Genomic DNA, 17396 nt, shown 5'->3' with positions numbered 1-17396 from the left:
TTTTTTTTTTAATTGTACATTTAGAAAAAAAGTAGTAGTATGAGATTTACATTTCTAAAAAATGTAAAAATATTAATATTTTTGCCATAGATTTTAAATTCTTAATTATTTTTTGTCATTTTCCTTTTAATTGACCCATTATGTGAGTTTTTGTCCCTTAATTAATCCTATTAATGAGTATTATCAGCAAGTGAAGTAGACACCAGTGCAAAACACTGAATGTTGAAAGTTCATCAGTGTCCAATACACTAGCACGGTCACTTGTACTTGAATGCTTAAATAATCAGAACATCTGTAAACATACAATGGAAATTATGATGATTAAAAAAATCTTTAAAATCAATCTCCATGTAACATACAAAAACTACATTCCGATAACTTTTACAAACCCAGTTTTGAAATTTGTATTTTTCAGCCTTTCATCATTCAGTGTCATTTGCTGTGGTGTCTGCTTCATTCATTGTTATTACAGTACAATTAAGGAAAAAACTTCATAGGAAAGGTGACCCAATAACAAAACTTAAGAGAGATAAAAGCTTAAACTACAGAAAACATTTGAAAATATCTAAATTCGGTTGTTAATTTAACTAATTACTGTGCTTTTTCAAGTGAAGAATAAGAAAAATAAAAAAGACCAGCTAATTAAATAATGAAATTAATTAGAGCAGGGGTGTCAAACTCAATTTTACTTAGAGACAAACTGACAATTTATATACACAATGCAAACCAGAATATATCAATAGACAACTATGTTTTCTTTACACAGATACATCTCTGCGTATGACAATCATTCAGCTTTACATCTCTTGAAACTGTCTTCCCTGTTTTATCAGATTTTCTTTTCATGGACACTGCAGTAGTTTAGGAAGCGACCACAGGACCAAAACAATCATTGAGTAAAAAATAAAGTTACATCAGCACATCAAGTCAAGTGAGTGTGGCATTCTGGATACATGAAATAATTTGTAGTGGTTGCAAAGTATATCTATTTGCACCTCCATTAATGTTGTCACAATTGGATGCCACTTGACCACGTTGAAAAACATGTGTGAAGGTGCTGGTAATGGATCACACACACCATATTCAGAGTTGTTCAGAAATAGATAGTAGTTACATTTAACATGAATGGCAATACATTTCTATCCATGCAAAACTCAAGTCGTCAGAAAAGAAAAATGAATGTCATGTATGATGGTGGTGGTAGCAGTGTGATAGCTGCAGAAGAGTGTCCAGCACACCTGTGCGGCTTTAAAAAGGTGGTGCAGTAGAAAAAGCAGCATGTGTGAAGTTCAGCTATTGTCCCTTTCATGTGAAAACTCGTAAGTACTTTGACAATGTGGGAATGTCATTCCTTTTTTAACATTTTTTTTCTTTACTACAAGTTAGTAGCTGTGGTGCGCTCTGCTGTGCAGATAAAACTGAGCAAACATTGAGGATTTATTTTATTGCCAGGTGTAATTGTAATCTGCCTAAATTATAAATGGATATAATCCATGTGTGAAGTACGTGTTTAAGGGATTATTTCAGTAAATTAACAGTCACAGAGGATCTTAGGTAACATTTTGAGTATTGAAATGGGCTGCTTTACAAATCCCCATTGGCTAGATTTGGCCCAAAGACCTTGCATTTGACACCCATAAATTAGAGGTACAATGACTCCCTGATTTTGAAACTGGTTGGGGGAAAAAAACTTGAAGCTTCAAGGAGTCTTCCAGGGCTGTAATTGTATAGCACTGTGCTGTTCTCTCTTGCTGCCCTCTAGTGATCCTAATGCATATTGCGAGGACGGGGTCATTCCTTTATAAGTTATCTTGCTTTCCTTATTAGTCTTATTCTGTGAAAAGTAATTTCTCTGTCTTCTCTCTTGTTTTCCAGGTGGTGTGCTTAAAGTATAGGGGCTTTGAGATTCCTTCTACACTAACAGCCGTCTGGCGTTACTTGAATGCAGCCTATGAAAGAGAAGAGTTCTCCTCAACATGTCCCGACAACAAGGAAATTGAGTTAGCATATGCTTCTGTGGCTCGAGCACTCAGATAAAATGAAGTCTATAGATATGATATCTTTCAGACATAGATAATAAAATGGCCAGATTAAGTATTTCAATCGGTTACGGGACCGGTTTACTCAAAATGGGAAGTTTTGCTACATTCCCAAATCTGCAAAGCTAAAAATCAGTTCTGCAATTTTTTCCAAGGTCTACTGTTCACAAAACAGTAATACTCAAAACAGACATTCCTAGTTTGCGCTTTGTTAATCATTATATATTTATAGTCTTTTTAGAGTTTTGGCCACTGTGGTTAAGACTACCAATCATACAATTCCAGAAATTTGAAAATGTACTATGACAATAAATCCATTAAAAACATTTGTGCCTTTTGTTATGCTTATTTAATTTGTTATTGATCAGAAGAATTTAAAAGCCAGTAGGGATTCTTTTCACATTTCTAATAGAAGTATAGTTTGGCACTTATTTGTTTATGTGCACTTACAGAGTAGTGTAGAGATTTCTTAATTTCCAATAAAAATAATTCCAATATCTGATATTTACCTTTTTTGGACTCTATCAAACTATGTCATTTGAAAATAATTTTTTTTTTTAATGATCATGGAAGAGACGTTTGTATAAACACATAATTGAAATAAATTATAAAAAGCATTGTTTGTGTTTCTTGATTGTATTAAAGTGCATATCATATTACACTGCAGCATGTTAATAGCTGAGTTTAGTAGTTTTGTTAAATGCTTGAGGTTTTCCTATGTTGCATATTTGCAAGTTCAAATTACTGACTTGTTAATGGTGTCTCCGTTCATCTAATTAATAACAGCTTTGTTGTACGCATCCTTGAGTAGTTTTGGATAATGGCCAGCTCTGTAACCAGCTAATTAATTATGATGATTAATTTTGTATTGGATCGATACATGGGGCCATCTCTATATATAATCTTCATTTGCATCTTGATCTTTGTTTGTCCGCGAATGAATGAGAAGAAGAAGCACTAGATGGCAGTAGAGAGACAGCTAAAACATAGGCATTGCATTAAGAATCTCCTCCAGGCTTATACTACTGAAGACTGTAGTACTCCAGTCACACCTCAAAATGCAGACATTCAAACTAAACAAATTATTGTGCTTTAAATTAACTAAAGAGATCTTCATTTAGATCTTGATCTTTGTTTGTCTGGGAATTCCACGCATGCGTAGACCACCTTCCAGTTTAGTATGTTGTTGTTACTCACGGATGTCAACAATGTGCTGGAATAACGAAAGAGGTGGTGGACAGTGTTACGCTGGTTAGCTCCTGAGGCCTGGTTAGAGAATGAGATTGCAGAAGGTAAAAGGTACGTGCCTACGTAACATATGAATGAAAGAAAGACAGTGAGTAAAATGAATGACAACATAACAGCACATTACGGAAATTATTATTGTTACGTTGTAGCCGGCGAGTGCTGCGCGTCTCACAGTTGTACAGTGGCTTGCTCACATGTCAGTGAAGTGATCCCTATTTATGCTTTAAAGAGCCTGGATACCTATGTGTCCCACTTTAATAACCATTGCTCCGTGTATATTGTCTTACTCTTTGGATTGCCACAAAGCAACCTGCGAGATTGGAGAAAGGTTGAGAAGAGATCGTGAGAGGAAACGACAGCGTCATGAAAACGAGACGGACTGTGGACAGACAGAAGCACAAATGCTCCTACACCACCACATAATTACGATTCGGACAGTGATTCCGAGTAGGCCGTTCCTATCGAATCAATATCCAAGGGTTTTCTTTTGTAATTTTGTTTCCCTTATAAAAAATCATAATGCTGTGCGACGAAGGGCCCAGTTCACAACTGGCAGCCACGTTTAAACAGGTAGCCCTTCACAGACAACTTTAATACGCGCAACGTAGTTGGGCTCACATGGCTAGTTGTTATATATGAATTTAAAAATGTTTAGGAAGTTGATAAAAGCACTGTCTGCTCACAGACATTGTGTACTGCTATGGCACAGAACTACTTGATGAACATGGCTACACAAAGGTCATCATCTACATTATCTTTAGAAGTGCCAGGTTTGCGTAGAGGGAGAATTGTTTGACTGTTTAGTGTGGAACAAATCAGATGAGCAAAATCTTTAAGGTGCAGTGCTAACCACTCTGGCAGGCATAGTTGTTAAGGTACATTGAACTTCATACAGGAAGGCTGCCAGTTCAGTCCTTAACTTCAGTCCTTATCCTAAAGGCTTAGTCAAGTAACAGTAGTTGGTAGGTGATAAGCGATCAGACATTTGCGTCAAAGGGATAATGGTCTTTATTTTCAACCAGTATCGTCAGTCAGCAGCTTTCCCATCTAAACCTGAGGCGTTATTTTATCCTTCTAATGTGATTATGAAAAACTCTCATACTCACAAATATTTTTTTGATTTGTAAGTGTTTCTGTGAGGGAGCTAGAACTCCGTATTAATACAGTACATCTTAGCTGTCTGTTTAAAATGGTGGTAGCAATGTGAAACAAATTGGCTGCGTTAAAAACTGTTAAATAAACTGTCGTTTGCGTTTTCCTTGGCTGGCTTAGATATATTGGTGTTGAAGGTCAACAGTATTATTGTAGCTCTGGGTTATTAAGTATGACAGCGACCTGCTCCAGTACCCCTCTGTTATCAGTAGAAGTACAGCCGGTGAAGAAGACAGCACATGGTACATAGTCAGGTGTGGCACACAGCACTGCTCAGATGGGCAGAATTGAAAAAAGTGTAAATGCAAAAAAAAAAATATTTTAGTAAGTAAAATACATAACCTGACATTAAAATGAGGAGACTACGAACACAACTACAGAAGTGACCATGATCTTGCCCATCTTCAGCAGATGGTAAAGGAGATTAAAAGCATGGAAGTGTATGGCTTGAAGGTTTGTGAACCCCCACGGGGGTCCTTTTATATGTTACATTTTTGAGGTAAAATCCTTGTTTAATCAAATTTGACATCCTGTTTTCAATCAAAAAGCTTATTAGTCACAGTCTGTGCATTTTTAAGGAAAATTATTTAATGTCAAAGAAAAGAAAAATGTTCTTGGCAAGAAAGGAGATAAGAGGATGTTTCAGCTACAGATGGAACACATCTCCTTAGCCTCCTAGGTAAAGTCGATGCCAAGGTGCTGGAGTTAAGACCCTGTCGAGACTAAGATACAGGAGGAGCAATATGGATTCCATCCTTGCCAGCTGTTCTCCCTGGCACAGTTGCTGCAGGGTGCATGGGAATATGAAAATAGTCTACATGTGTTTTGCTTATTTGGAAAAAGCATATGAAGTTTATGGTTCATTAACTGGCTCTTGGGGTAACAGGGATGCCTTTGGGTGCCATTTGTTTCCTATATAAACCCTGTCATAGCTGTGTCCTCATACTTCATGATAAGTCATAAGAAACATAAGTTGAAAGAGTTTTGCTGGATTTACTTTATCAGTGTCTTTGAAAGTCTCGGTTAGGTCCCTGTGCAGTCTCCTCTGCTCAACCCTAAACATAAGAAATTAGACAATTCAGTCCATCAAGCTTGTTATTTTAGCTAAAAGCTAAGCTGCCACCAGGTCTTATTCAGATACGTCTTAAAGGTTCAACTACATGTCTTGGTAGTTTGTTTCAGATTCTCACAACTCTTTGAGTACAGATGTGCTTCTAAGGTTCAGTCCAAAATGTACTTCCCTTTAATTTCCACTGGTGTCCTTGAGTATATGATTCTCGCATTAAGTTGAAAGCTAAATTCGTTCATTGTGGGTGTCAGACCTCATGGAGGCTGTTGCTTGCCACTGCTCCCGTTTGTGGTTTATTGCACAACAGTGTAAGATGTAGCCAACAATGTGAGTGTATCCTCTTGGGAAGGCTAGGGTATCATTGTTGTAAAATTCAGATGATGATGTCCTCTTTGCTACTTCTGACTGTAGCCTTCGGCACAAACTTGAACAATTCGCTGCTCGGTGGGAGGTGGCAGAGATGACGGTCCACACCTCCATGTCTGAGGTCTTGGTTCTTTCTCTTGCAAAAGACTGGGTTGCTCTTTCTAGGGGCCAGATTTAAAATAAATCTTGTCGTATGCACAAAAAAGAGGCCCAAAATGTGCATTTGCAACTTTCCATGCAGAAATCGGGATTTACAGTATAAAGGAAAACTTGATAGGAGAACTTATATTTAAGTGCCATGCCAAACCTTCACAGAACAAACTCAAGCTTTTACTCCCACCAGTCCCATTTGAAGCTGCAACTCCAACTAACTTGTGTGTTTGAAATGGGAGAGAAAACCACAGTATCCTGAGAAAACCTATTTAGCCCCGAGGGACACACGCACATTCCACAAAACCGACCAGGCCAGAAAATGAACCCGAGTCCTTAGAGGGGTGTTGTAGCAGTGCTAATCACTGGGCTTTCTAATAACATATTTGTCTACCAATTTGCTGAACCCACTTCTTCCATTATAGGATTATGGAGAGACATATTCTATCATGGCAGCATCGAGTAGGTAGAAGGTAGAAATCCACTCTGAGGGGGGTGGCACACATCTGAAGTCTCACCATCACATCCACACTCATTCATACCTCCTAATGTTCATTACTCATTAATTTTCCACTGCAGCGGCAACAGCCCACCGCTGTTAGAATTAGCTGAGGTACACCTTGACCCCACAATGGAAAAAGCTGAATGAGGTAATGTATGGATAAATATGTGCTCCTCATTTCTCTGTATAGAAAAGATCTGTTTTTCTGCAAGATTGATGAATTTTGAGTAAGTCTCAATTTTATGAAACCACCTCTCACTTCAACAGTAGGCATGAGATTAGAAAGAATATTAAATCATTAAGAATGTTTAGACAGAATCAATAAACAACAAGTATTCATTTCAGTCCTAACATCCAAACCCTAATCTGTTTAAGCACTTCTGCAGCACTTTTTTTAAGGTCAACATATTCATTAATAAATCATCTGAAAGGCTCTCTGCTATTCAGTATGTTGTGCTCTCTGCTTTACCTCAACTATATAATTTAGGACCAAATACTCGACTTTCAGACTGCAAATATGTGCATTAAAGAGACCAGAGCTGGAGGACTGAAGAAGAAATGGCAGCTTGTGTTGCAGCTCACAGCTAGTTGACTGGATTGGCTGTGGAGAATAGCAAGATATCAAAAAAACAAAATGGTGGCCTGTCATATACTTCACACCTGTGGTCAATGATTACATTGTGCCTGGCGCCTTGTCTTCCCCTAGGGATGCCAGAATATGGCAAGGCTTGGCGTTATGACTGCACAGCATGCCTGGAGGGCGGCCAGCCTTCAGAAGGACACGACAAAATGAAAAAACAGTCTTTGTAATGAGCATCAGCTCTGAATTCCATATCTCGGACTTGAGCTATTCAAGTGCTTTTAATGGACAACAGACACTGCTTGCTGGGCACAGGTGGCGATTGTTTCATTTTCACGAGGACATTAGGATGGGTCATATCAAAGTCCTCTAACTATTCCGAGCTGTGAACGAAATGATGACGCCAGTACAATAAAACCCGTTGCCAGACAGTCTTTAAAGTCACAGCGTTGTTTTGATTTATGTGCAGTAAGTGAATCCTTGAAGCATTTTATCTTGTCTTTGCCATTTCAAGGGCTGGCAGTCTTACTGAAGCACCTTACTGTAAATTCAAGTTATGTTTTGCTTTATTTCATTCATACACACACATCAGTGAAACCATTTGATTTTTGTATTGCTTTATTTTTTTTAGTCGGAGAGGCACACTGGTGGATGCTGCCATCTCACAGCACTTCAGAATTGTGGAGCTTTCATGTCCTCCCAATAATTGGGTGGGCTTTTCCTTCCATATGCTAAATTTGTGTGTTTTAAGTTAACTGAATGACTCCAGAGTGGCACGAGTCTAAGCATACATGAGTTCATGCCTTATGCCCAGTGCAGTCCTGGTGACCGTAAATTTAATCTGTAAATTGGATTAAGTGGATTTATAAAGTTGCTAAATGGAAGTTTTTTTTCATACTTTCATACTTTTTTCCTTCTTATCCAGTTAAGGTTTGCAATCAGATATAATCACTAGAAGAACAATCCGTGCCAGACTCATTTATTTTCATATTTTCTTGTTTTACAAAACTAGGTTCAAAACAAATCAACATGAGAAAGAGAGCTAGGCCAACAGTGTAAAACTTTAATAGTAGGAAAAATAAATAGAATAAAAAAAGGAAAGAGAATCAGCTTCCTCAATTTTAATGCTTATTCTAAAATGCTGTTGATTAGATCCTGCCAGGTTTTGAAAATGTTTTGCACAGATCCTCTAAGTGAGAATTTGATTTTTTCCAGTTTCAAATAGTATAAAATACCAGTTACCCATTGACTTAGAATAGGTGAGTTAGGATTCTTCCAGTTGAGCAAGATAAGTCTACGTGCCAATAGTGAACTAAAGGCAATCACAGTTTGCTTGTCCTTCTCCACATTAAACCCATCTGGAAGTCCACCAAACACATCTGTTTGTGGGTTAGGAGGGATTGTGACACCAAGGCTGTCTGAAAGGCGTTTAAAGATTTTGGTCCATGATGATGTTAATTTGGTCCAGGTCCAAAACATGTGACCCAGTAAGGCTGGGACTTGATTGCAACGTTCGCAGGTTGAATCTTGCCCTGGAAACATTTTGGTTTTAAATGAGAGATGCACTCAATATATAATTTTAAGTTGAATAATTGTATGCTTTACGCATATGGAGCTCAAGTGAATTCTGTGCATGGCTGCCTTCCCATATTTTCTTACCATTAGAATCGCAGTCCATAACTGAAGACCAAGTTAGGAAACAAATGAAGAAGCTACACAAAGAAAAAGCAGCAGTTGCAGATGGTGTTTGTTCTCGAATGCTTAAGGTCTGTGCTGACCAAATTTGTAGTGCCCTTTGTCACCTGTTCAGTCTGTCCCTAAGGCCCCAGAAAGTGCAGCCGCTATGGATAACGTCCTACTCTTTGTTCCTTTTCCAAACAAGACAAGTGTCTCTTCCCTGCATACCAGTGGCACTTATGTCTCACATCATGAAGACCTTCCTGAGGTTGGTCGTGGATTATATGAGTTCTCTTGTGGTAGACCACCTGGACCCACTGCAGCTTGCTTATAGGACAAAGACTGTAGTGGAGAATGCAGTATCTGTTTCACATGGACTATTCTCACCTCTAATAAAGCTGGCAGCTCTGTGAGGATTATGTTTGTTGATTTCTCCTGTGCCTTCAATACTATCCAACCACACCTATTAACAGGTAAACTCAGAGATATGCAGACGGATGAGCCTATGGTGTCCTGAGTAATGGACTGTCTGCCGAGCAGACTGCAGTTTATGAGACTCAAGGACGATATGCCTGATACAGATGTGGGCAACACTGTAGCACAACAGTCCTGTCTCCTCTTCTCTTCATTCTGCACACTCGGTCATGTTACTTGCAGAGGTTCTCGGATGGTTCTGCCCTTATGGGGTGTATTAATAATGGGGATGATGCTAAAGTATAGGAGTCAGATGGAGAACTGGTTGTTGACTGTCGCCACACCAAAAAGCCTCTATGTCTGGTCACTATTCAAGGAGTGAATGTTACACTCCTGCAAGTACTGGGGGGTCCACATAAATTACAATATAAGAAAGAGGGTCGTGACACCATTCACATGTTCTGTGACTCTGTGATGGCCAGAGTGATTTTTCACGCTGTGGTATGCAGGCCTGTAACATCATTTCAAGAGAGACCAACCATATTAAGAAGCTAATTAAAAAGGAAGGCTCAGTTATGGGACTCACTCTGGACCCCCTGGAGATGGGAGCAGAGGAGAGAGTTAAAACAGAACTGAGTGCCATTATGAACAATGCTGCACATCCTCTCTCTGACACACTAACACTGAGGACTTTCAGCCAACAAATTATTAAGCAGAAGTGTGTCAGGAAATGCTACAGGGACTCCTTTATACCAACAGCAATATGCCTGCATTGTGCCTCACTGTGACTGACAAGTCAGAAGTTTTCTCTTTTTATTTTTCTTTTTTAGTCATTCCATTATACGTTCAAACCATAGTGTGTGTGCGTGTGTGCATATATATGTATTTATCTGTATATCTGTTTATTTTTTTTAAAGAGCTTTTATATAAACCAACATTTTCTCTTGGGAAATAAAGTTGCTGTAAGATGGAAGCTTCCATTCCGAAATCATCTCTGACATTGAAAAAGCAGCAAGCAGGATTTGGTTTGTTCACGTTTATATAAAACTCAGAGTGATGAATGACAGCTTCCATCTAATGTCTGTGCTTGATTTTTCCAGCAGGAAAGGAGCTTATCTCAGGAATCACAAGAACAAGGCAGGACAAAACACTAGACTGGATACCAGGCTACAAGAAGGCACACTCACAGGATGCCAATCACACGTCGGGAGGTACTCAGATTTGGTCCTAGGCATCCACATTGACTATAGGTTTCTATTCCAACCCAAATCCTTAATCCTTTCCAATAAATGAACTTGCTATTTAATTTTTTTTTTAACACATTCATTCTCCCACAGCAGGATGGCAAATGAATTGTGACCTGAACTGGATCTACCAGATCATCCTGTACATCACACCAGGGCCTGGGGGCCGAGACTCCATGATAATGAGATTTTATCACTCATTCGGTAAGTATTTGTAGTTGATTTTTCATGAGCTAGATGTCATCTTGGGTGTGATGTCACATTACATTCTCAAGGTCTTCCACTAATGGAAGCAAGTCCCAGTTAGAAGATCACGACTCTCCACTCTCCAGATAGGTAGAACAGCCATCATTGTAATGGAAGGGTTGATGTGCTAATAAATCCTGAATGCACTTCTGACTTTGGACACATCAGTGGAAGGTATGTTGTAGTCCTTTTCTCTAATTACTTTTGTGACATTAAGCTACATTTTCACTAATTTATTCCTTTTAAAACTTTGTAAGTTTGGGCTGAGGGTGCTTTGAAATAATGGGATGATCGGGGCTGATTGATATGAAGCAATTGAGGATGCACATAATGTGTACAAAAAAAAATCAGTTTCCTAAATATTATATTAAGAAAATAAAAGCTGGACTGAAAGTGTAGTTTGATTTCTTGTAGAAATACCTCACCACATCGCAAAGTGATTTGAAAGGAAAAGCTTTATCTTTATCAAAGCAATACCCTGATGACCTTAATGATAAGGATTTAGTAACAGAAATGCAATATTTACCCTCAGAACATAAGGCAGATTTCTGAAAATGCACAGTTAAAACCAGTTGATCGGTTGAACATATTAACAGAATACAAGACTGGAGGACATCCTTCCAAATGTTTGTTTCAGCTTATGAATATTTCAAACAATTCCAGTGACATTAGCAGCTGCAGAGAGATCATTTAGCTGATTAAGAATTTTGTAAGGCCTACAATGTCTCAAGAACATCTTGTGCATTTGGCAAGGCAGAATATTAAGGCAAACTTTGCCAGAACAATTACTTTTGATGCTTTCATTAGATATTTTTTTTACAAAAAAGTAAGGAAAGCTCACTTTTAAGTAAACACTAAGCATATGTTTTACTTTTGATTTCTTTTATTTTTTTCTGTGTTGTAGAAGTTATAGTATAAATAGAAGGACGTTCAGATGTGATTTTTTCCCCTCCTAATCATTGTAGCCTATAAAGATGTTCAAATGTGTGTTCTTCCCTCTGAGCCCCTTTTTCACATTTTATCCTGTAAGAAAAACATAGATGTTGTCACACATGTGCGATTGGGAGGCAGCTAAAGGGCCTGAACAATAGTAGTACCACGCCAGACCAGGGGGTGGCGAGCTGCACTGTCTTTCTCTCTCAATTTCCTACAGACCATCAATGGGAAATCCCGTTAGGTCCCAGCGCCATTGATGACATCACTTGCAGTACCGGTGCCATCGATGATGTCACTTCCAGTCCCAAAGATGTCACTTCCGGGTCTGGCACTATTGATGACATCACTTCCAGTCCCGATGACATCACTTCTGGTTCTGGTCCCAATTACAACACTTCCTGTCGTGCCCTTCAAAGCCGCTATATTCTTACACTCAAATCAGTTCTGTTTTGGACTCAAACTTGTGAAGAACTCAAACAAAATGATCCATTTGCAGCCAGGGCATAATACATGGGTGACTGCCCCAAACCTTTTCAATGTCTTGTGACTGTTTTTGTGACAGTGTATCAAGCCTAAAATGCAGAAAATCAATAAAATGCTCCATTAAACTATTTCCTCACCCTTTTTATACCCTTTTTTAATCTTAAAACTGTATTGGTTCAAAACACAATGGCTAATGGAGCTGGAAAAGGGCCCTAAAAACATTTGCACCACTTTGTAAAATGCCTCTCAGAAGTCCCGGACTTGGAGCGAATTTGAAACATTATGGCTTCACTTTCTTTCCAAGTATTTCACAAGCTTTCACTGTTTTCTCTTAAAATACAGGTTCCGTAATGGCACTTTACTAGGGTGTGTAGTTTCTTGTAGTACCATTTCTTGACATAGAACTATTTCTATCTGGGAAGGGTTCTTTTCATATGAAATTTATTCTTTGGGCTTTGAAAATGTTCCAGAGAGGTGGACAGAAATCTTTACTGTATAGGAGCCAAACAGCAGGATACAAGTGATCCAACAGACTGGTAAAATGAGCATCCCATGATATCACCCAATCTGTTATCGTCTGTTTGTGGATTTTTATGTAATCTGTTACGGATCTAAATAAAAGGTTCTTTTGGGAAATAAAAATGGTTTCCCAATGGCATTGCTCTGAAGAACCACTTTGGCACCTTTATTTTTAAGAGTGTAGTTAGATGATGTACTATGGGTTTCTTTGTCATTAGCATCTCATTGGTAATTGGCAATCGGTTCTGAGAAAACAGGAAGCACTTAAAAAGAGTGAATGTAGCCGTGTAATCCATTCATCCATCCATTATCCAACCCGCTATATCCTAACTATAGGGTCACGGGGTCTGCTGGAGCCAATCCCAGCCAACACAGGGCACAAGGCAGGAAACAAACCCCGGGCAGGGCACCAGCCCACTGCAGGGCATGCACACACACACCAAGCACACACTAGGTATAATTTAGAATTGCCAATGCACCTAACCTGCATGTCTTTGGACTGTGGGAGGAAACCCACGCAGACACGGGGAGAACATGCAGACTCCATGCATAGGACCCGGTAAGTGAACCCAAGTCTCCTAACTGCAAAGCAGCAGCGCTACCCATTGCGCCACCGTACTGCCCTCTAGCTGTGTAATGCCACGTTTATATTAGTTATTTATCTGAAGCGACTGTAGACTGCTTTTATATGTGCTGTTGAATTCTGATTATTGTCCATATTCAGTCTGAGTGTTAACAGTCAGTTTGAATTTCTACTCAAGGATGTGGCTTAACTTCATCATTTTTGTGTATTAAGATGAGAGTGGTGTAGTGTCAGGTGACTCCACAGATATTAAAATGTTTCTGGTATCATTCAAAAGTTCTTGCACTTGCCAAAGCAGCTAACAATACCATCCCATCACTCTTGGCTCCTGCTGTGTATTCAAATTCCTCTGCGCGTGTGCAGTGAATTAAGAAAACATTCTGACCTTATCACTTTCTGTACACTTTATTGTATTGTAAATTTAAAATGTAAATGGATACATTTGTCATTTTTTGCACATCAATCTACACGCATTAACCCATAAACCATGTTTTTAGACGGGTTTGCAAATTTATGAAAAATAAAAAACTGAAATGTCTCATTTAAGTTCAGACCCTTAGTAAAGTATTTTTGAAGCAATTACAGCTTTGTGCCTTCTTCAGTAAATCTCTACAAGCTTTGCTCTCAAACTATTTTGGGGTGGAAAGGAAGTGTCTTTAAGCTGCCATTTACAGATACCAGTATCTCCAAAAACAATTTTAGATGGGTTTAAGTTCTAGGGGGTAGGCTGGGCCATTCAAGGACAGTCAGAAACTTGTCCTGAAGCCACTCCAGTGTTGTCTTGGCTGTATGCTTTAGGTGATTGTTATGCTGAAAGATCAACTGCCACCACAAGCTGAGGCTGACTGAACTCTGGAGCAGGTTGTATTTAATGACCTTTCTGTTTTTTGGCTGCTCTCATCCTTCACTCAGTACTGGTCAGTTTCTTTGTCCGTGCCGCTGAGAAGCACCCTGATAGCGTGATGCTGTCAGCACCCTGCTTCAACATAGAGATGGTATTTGGAAAGTGATTAGCAGTGCCTTCAGATAGTGCTTGGAGTTCTGCTCAAAGACTTCAGTTCTTGTCTCATGATGCCAAAATCTGTGAAGCACCCTGATAGCATGATGGTGCCAACACTGTCCTTCAACATGTTGATGGTATTAGACAGGTGATTCTAGTCTTCACAGGACATAGTGTGTGTAGTACTGCTAAAAGAGTTCAGTTTTGGTCTCATGAGTCTTTTAAATGTCATTTGGCAAACGTCAAATAAGCTGTTATATGCATTTAACTCAACAATGTCTTCCATCCTTCTGCTCTACCATAAACACCTGATTGATAGAATGTTGCTGACATGGTTGTCCTTCCTCCAGGTTCTCCCTTTTCAGTAGAGGATTTTCTGAAACTCTGTTAGAGTGACCACTGGGTTCTTGATCACCTCCTTGACCAAGGCACTTCTTGTGCAGTAATTCATTTTGGATGAACAGCCAACTCTAGAAAGAGTCCTGGTGGTTCTAAACTTCTTCCATTTCACAATTATTGAGGCCACTGTGCTCCTAGAAACACTCAAAGCTACAGAAAGAGACCCTTGGAGTTCATGGCTGGCTTTTTGTTCTGACATACGGTGTGAACGTGTGCCTTTCTAAACAATGCCCAATCAATTCAGTTTGCCACAGGAGGACACCAATCAAGTTCTAGACACATCTCAAGGAGGATTAACCCAAAAAGGATTTACCTTAGTACAATTATGAGTGCCACAGGAAAGGGTCTGAATACTTATGTGGACAAAAGATTTCAATTTTTGATTTTTAATACATTTGTTAACCTTCTGAAAACATGTGTTTACTCTATCATTATGGGTTATTGTAGACTGATGGTCATAAATTGTCAGGCAATCAGTCATTCTCCAACCCGCTATATCCTTACTCCAGGGTCACAGGGTGCAAGGCAGGAACAAACCCTGGGCAGGGCACCAATCAACCACAGGTCATAAATTGTGATTTTATCTATTTAAAATTAACAAAGTATGCAAAAAGTGAAAGGGTCTCACCTTCTGAATCTATTGTAGGTGGACAAAATCACTGCAGAAAAATGTTGAAGCATACTGTATAATGCCATAGTGGCATAGGTCTTCTGCGGTGACACACCATATTTAGAAAGCAAACTCTTTTTATAAACCTTAGACAAATGAAAAGCATCAGCAGAAAAAGTGTGCAGGAATCCATGTCGATGCCTTACTCTTGTCATATAAAGCATACACAGTGCATACAACAAGATAAATTACAATTTATTTCTTGTATAGCCCAAAATCACACAAGGAGTGCGGCAATGGGCCATATTACAATCCACCCAAGCTGAATTCAGGCCTCTGAATAATATGAATCCAACAGACAAGCCGATTGAATTCCTTCACCATTTTTGATTTGGGTAGTATAAACATGGCCTAAATCTAAAAGAAGCAATTAAGGTACTGGAATTTTATTGAGTAGGTTAATTAAAATGAAGCAGACAAATTGGAATTAAACCTGCAGTGGTGGCTTTTTTTGGTGGAATTGGAATTGCAAGTTGTGTTTCTGTCTCCAACTCTAGCACTTCTCAAGTGTTTTAATAAACAGCTCTGACTGTGACATCTGCCAATTTGTAGTGGTTAACACACAGATAGAAACACACTGATACGCCAACGGCAAATTTAGTTTGTTTTAAACATAATTCAAGAATCCTGACACCCACACCAAGCTGAGCTGTGCCAGTTGCACAGTGCATGCCACGTAATATACCCGGCACATGCAAGATATGCAAGTAAAGTTACAGGAAGTGCCAGTGCAGCTCCAGGGTGTATGTGTGTTATGCACACCACACAACTGTACGTCAAACTGTTTTTTAGTCACATTCTCACAGATCTCCAACTGCTGCCATGTGCTGCACTGTTTCCTAATGAACTCAGTCTAATACCCCAAAATAAACAAATAATAAACGTAGAAGATTTTTATTTTAGTGAAACAGCTAATTAGACTTTACAAAGAAACAGCCACAGAAGGTGTTAGACCAGCGTTTCTAAGTATTTGTGACCCGAGTTTTCATAACAGTTTTAATCGCACCCCCCCTAACATTTTTTTGAAATGTAGATGCAGATTTTATTATACCTACTTAACTTTTATCGACAGTTATCTAACTCTATATTTCTTGTTCTAGTATCAGAATGTAATTTAAGTTATTTTGTTTTGGTTTCAACAGATGTTTTTTTCATATTTTTGATTCTTGTTTTCTTTTTTTCGCATCTTCGCGTCCCTCTTTTTGTTACTTCGCCCGCCCCACAGGTTGAGAACCACTGTGTTAGACTGCTTTATTGAAAAATGGCAAGGAGTGAGACTTTTTGGTACATGGAGACACACTAGTCCACTTAGGTTTTACTTGAGGTCAACCATTGCAAAATTAAAATTCGAAATGTTGACATATGCTTTTAAAACAAACCCACGTTTTAATTTACTGCCAGTGCTCGTGTTTGGCTTCAGATGCCAGGCTCCGATTTTAGGGTTGATATGGGAAATGTAACAAGAACCGTGTTTATGAGCAATACGCAGGCATCAAAAATGTATCTCAGCATCTCTTATAACATCTGCTGAGATTTAAATGAGACACAAACTGAGTATTCCTGGTTATACGTTGGTTCCCAATGCATTTGCAAGCATTATTCTTATGCAGATATTAACTTTGTTGCATTTCACAGCCATTTCAATGCAAATGAGCAAGCTACACAAAGCTTTTAGCAACTACAAAAATCTATGGGACAAATGCACTACAACACAAATTCAACACAATCTGTTATTGTTCCTTGCTTGAAGCCACGATGGACTCTGATCCAAGGTCAAGATTGCATGAGTAGAAACATTCTAAAATTAAATAAGGAAAAAACAGAAATCTTAGTGATTGGCATACAGTTGGATAGAGTTTAACATGGATTAGAAATAAACTCTTAGGTACCCTTAGGTTTAAAAGTCAGGGTGGTGGTAAAGAATTTTGGGGTAACCATTGGCTCTGACCTAAACTTTAAATTGCATATTAACCAGATTACTAGGACTGCATTTATGTTCACTTGTGGAATATAGCAAAAGTTAGACCTCTTATAACTTTACAAGACGTTGAGAAATTCATTTACACTTTTGGTTTTAGTCAACTAGATTACTGTAATGCACTCCTAACAGGACATCAGT

The 17396-nt window shown here is 38.7% G+C and overlaps 1 protein-coding gene across 1 annotated transcript in view; it reads left to right on the top strand.

Moving 5' to 3' along the window:
* clic1 (chloride intracellular channel 1) overlaps positions 1 to 2406 on the top strand; it is a 55941-nt gene extending 53535 nt beyond the window's left edge. The window contains exon 6 of the mRNA XM_039768785.1: positions 1876 to 2406. Within this exon, the coding sequence (XP_039624719.1) occupies positions 1876 to 2037 (162 nt within the window). The 3' untranslated portion in view covers positions 2038 to 2406. The remainder of the gene's footprint in view (positions 1 to 1875) is intronic.
* Positions 2407 to 17396: the final 14990 nt, after the last annotated feature.

Source organism: Polypterus senegalus, chromosome 11 (genome assembly GCF_016835505.1).
Source record: "Polypterus senegalus isolate Bchr_013 chromosome 11, ASM1683550v1, whole genome shotgun sequence".
Classification (NCBI taxonomy): domain Eukaryota; kingdom Metazoa; phylum Chordata; class Cladistia; order Polypteriformes; family Polypteridae; genus Polypterus; species Polypterus senegalus.
This window is presented reverse-complemented; position numbering and strand designations above follow the sequence as displayed.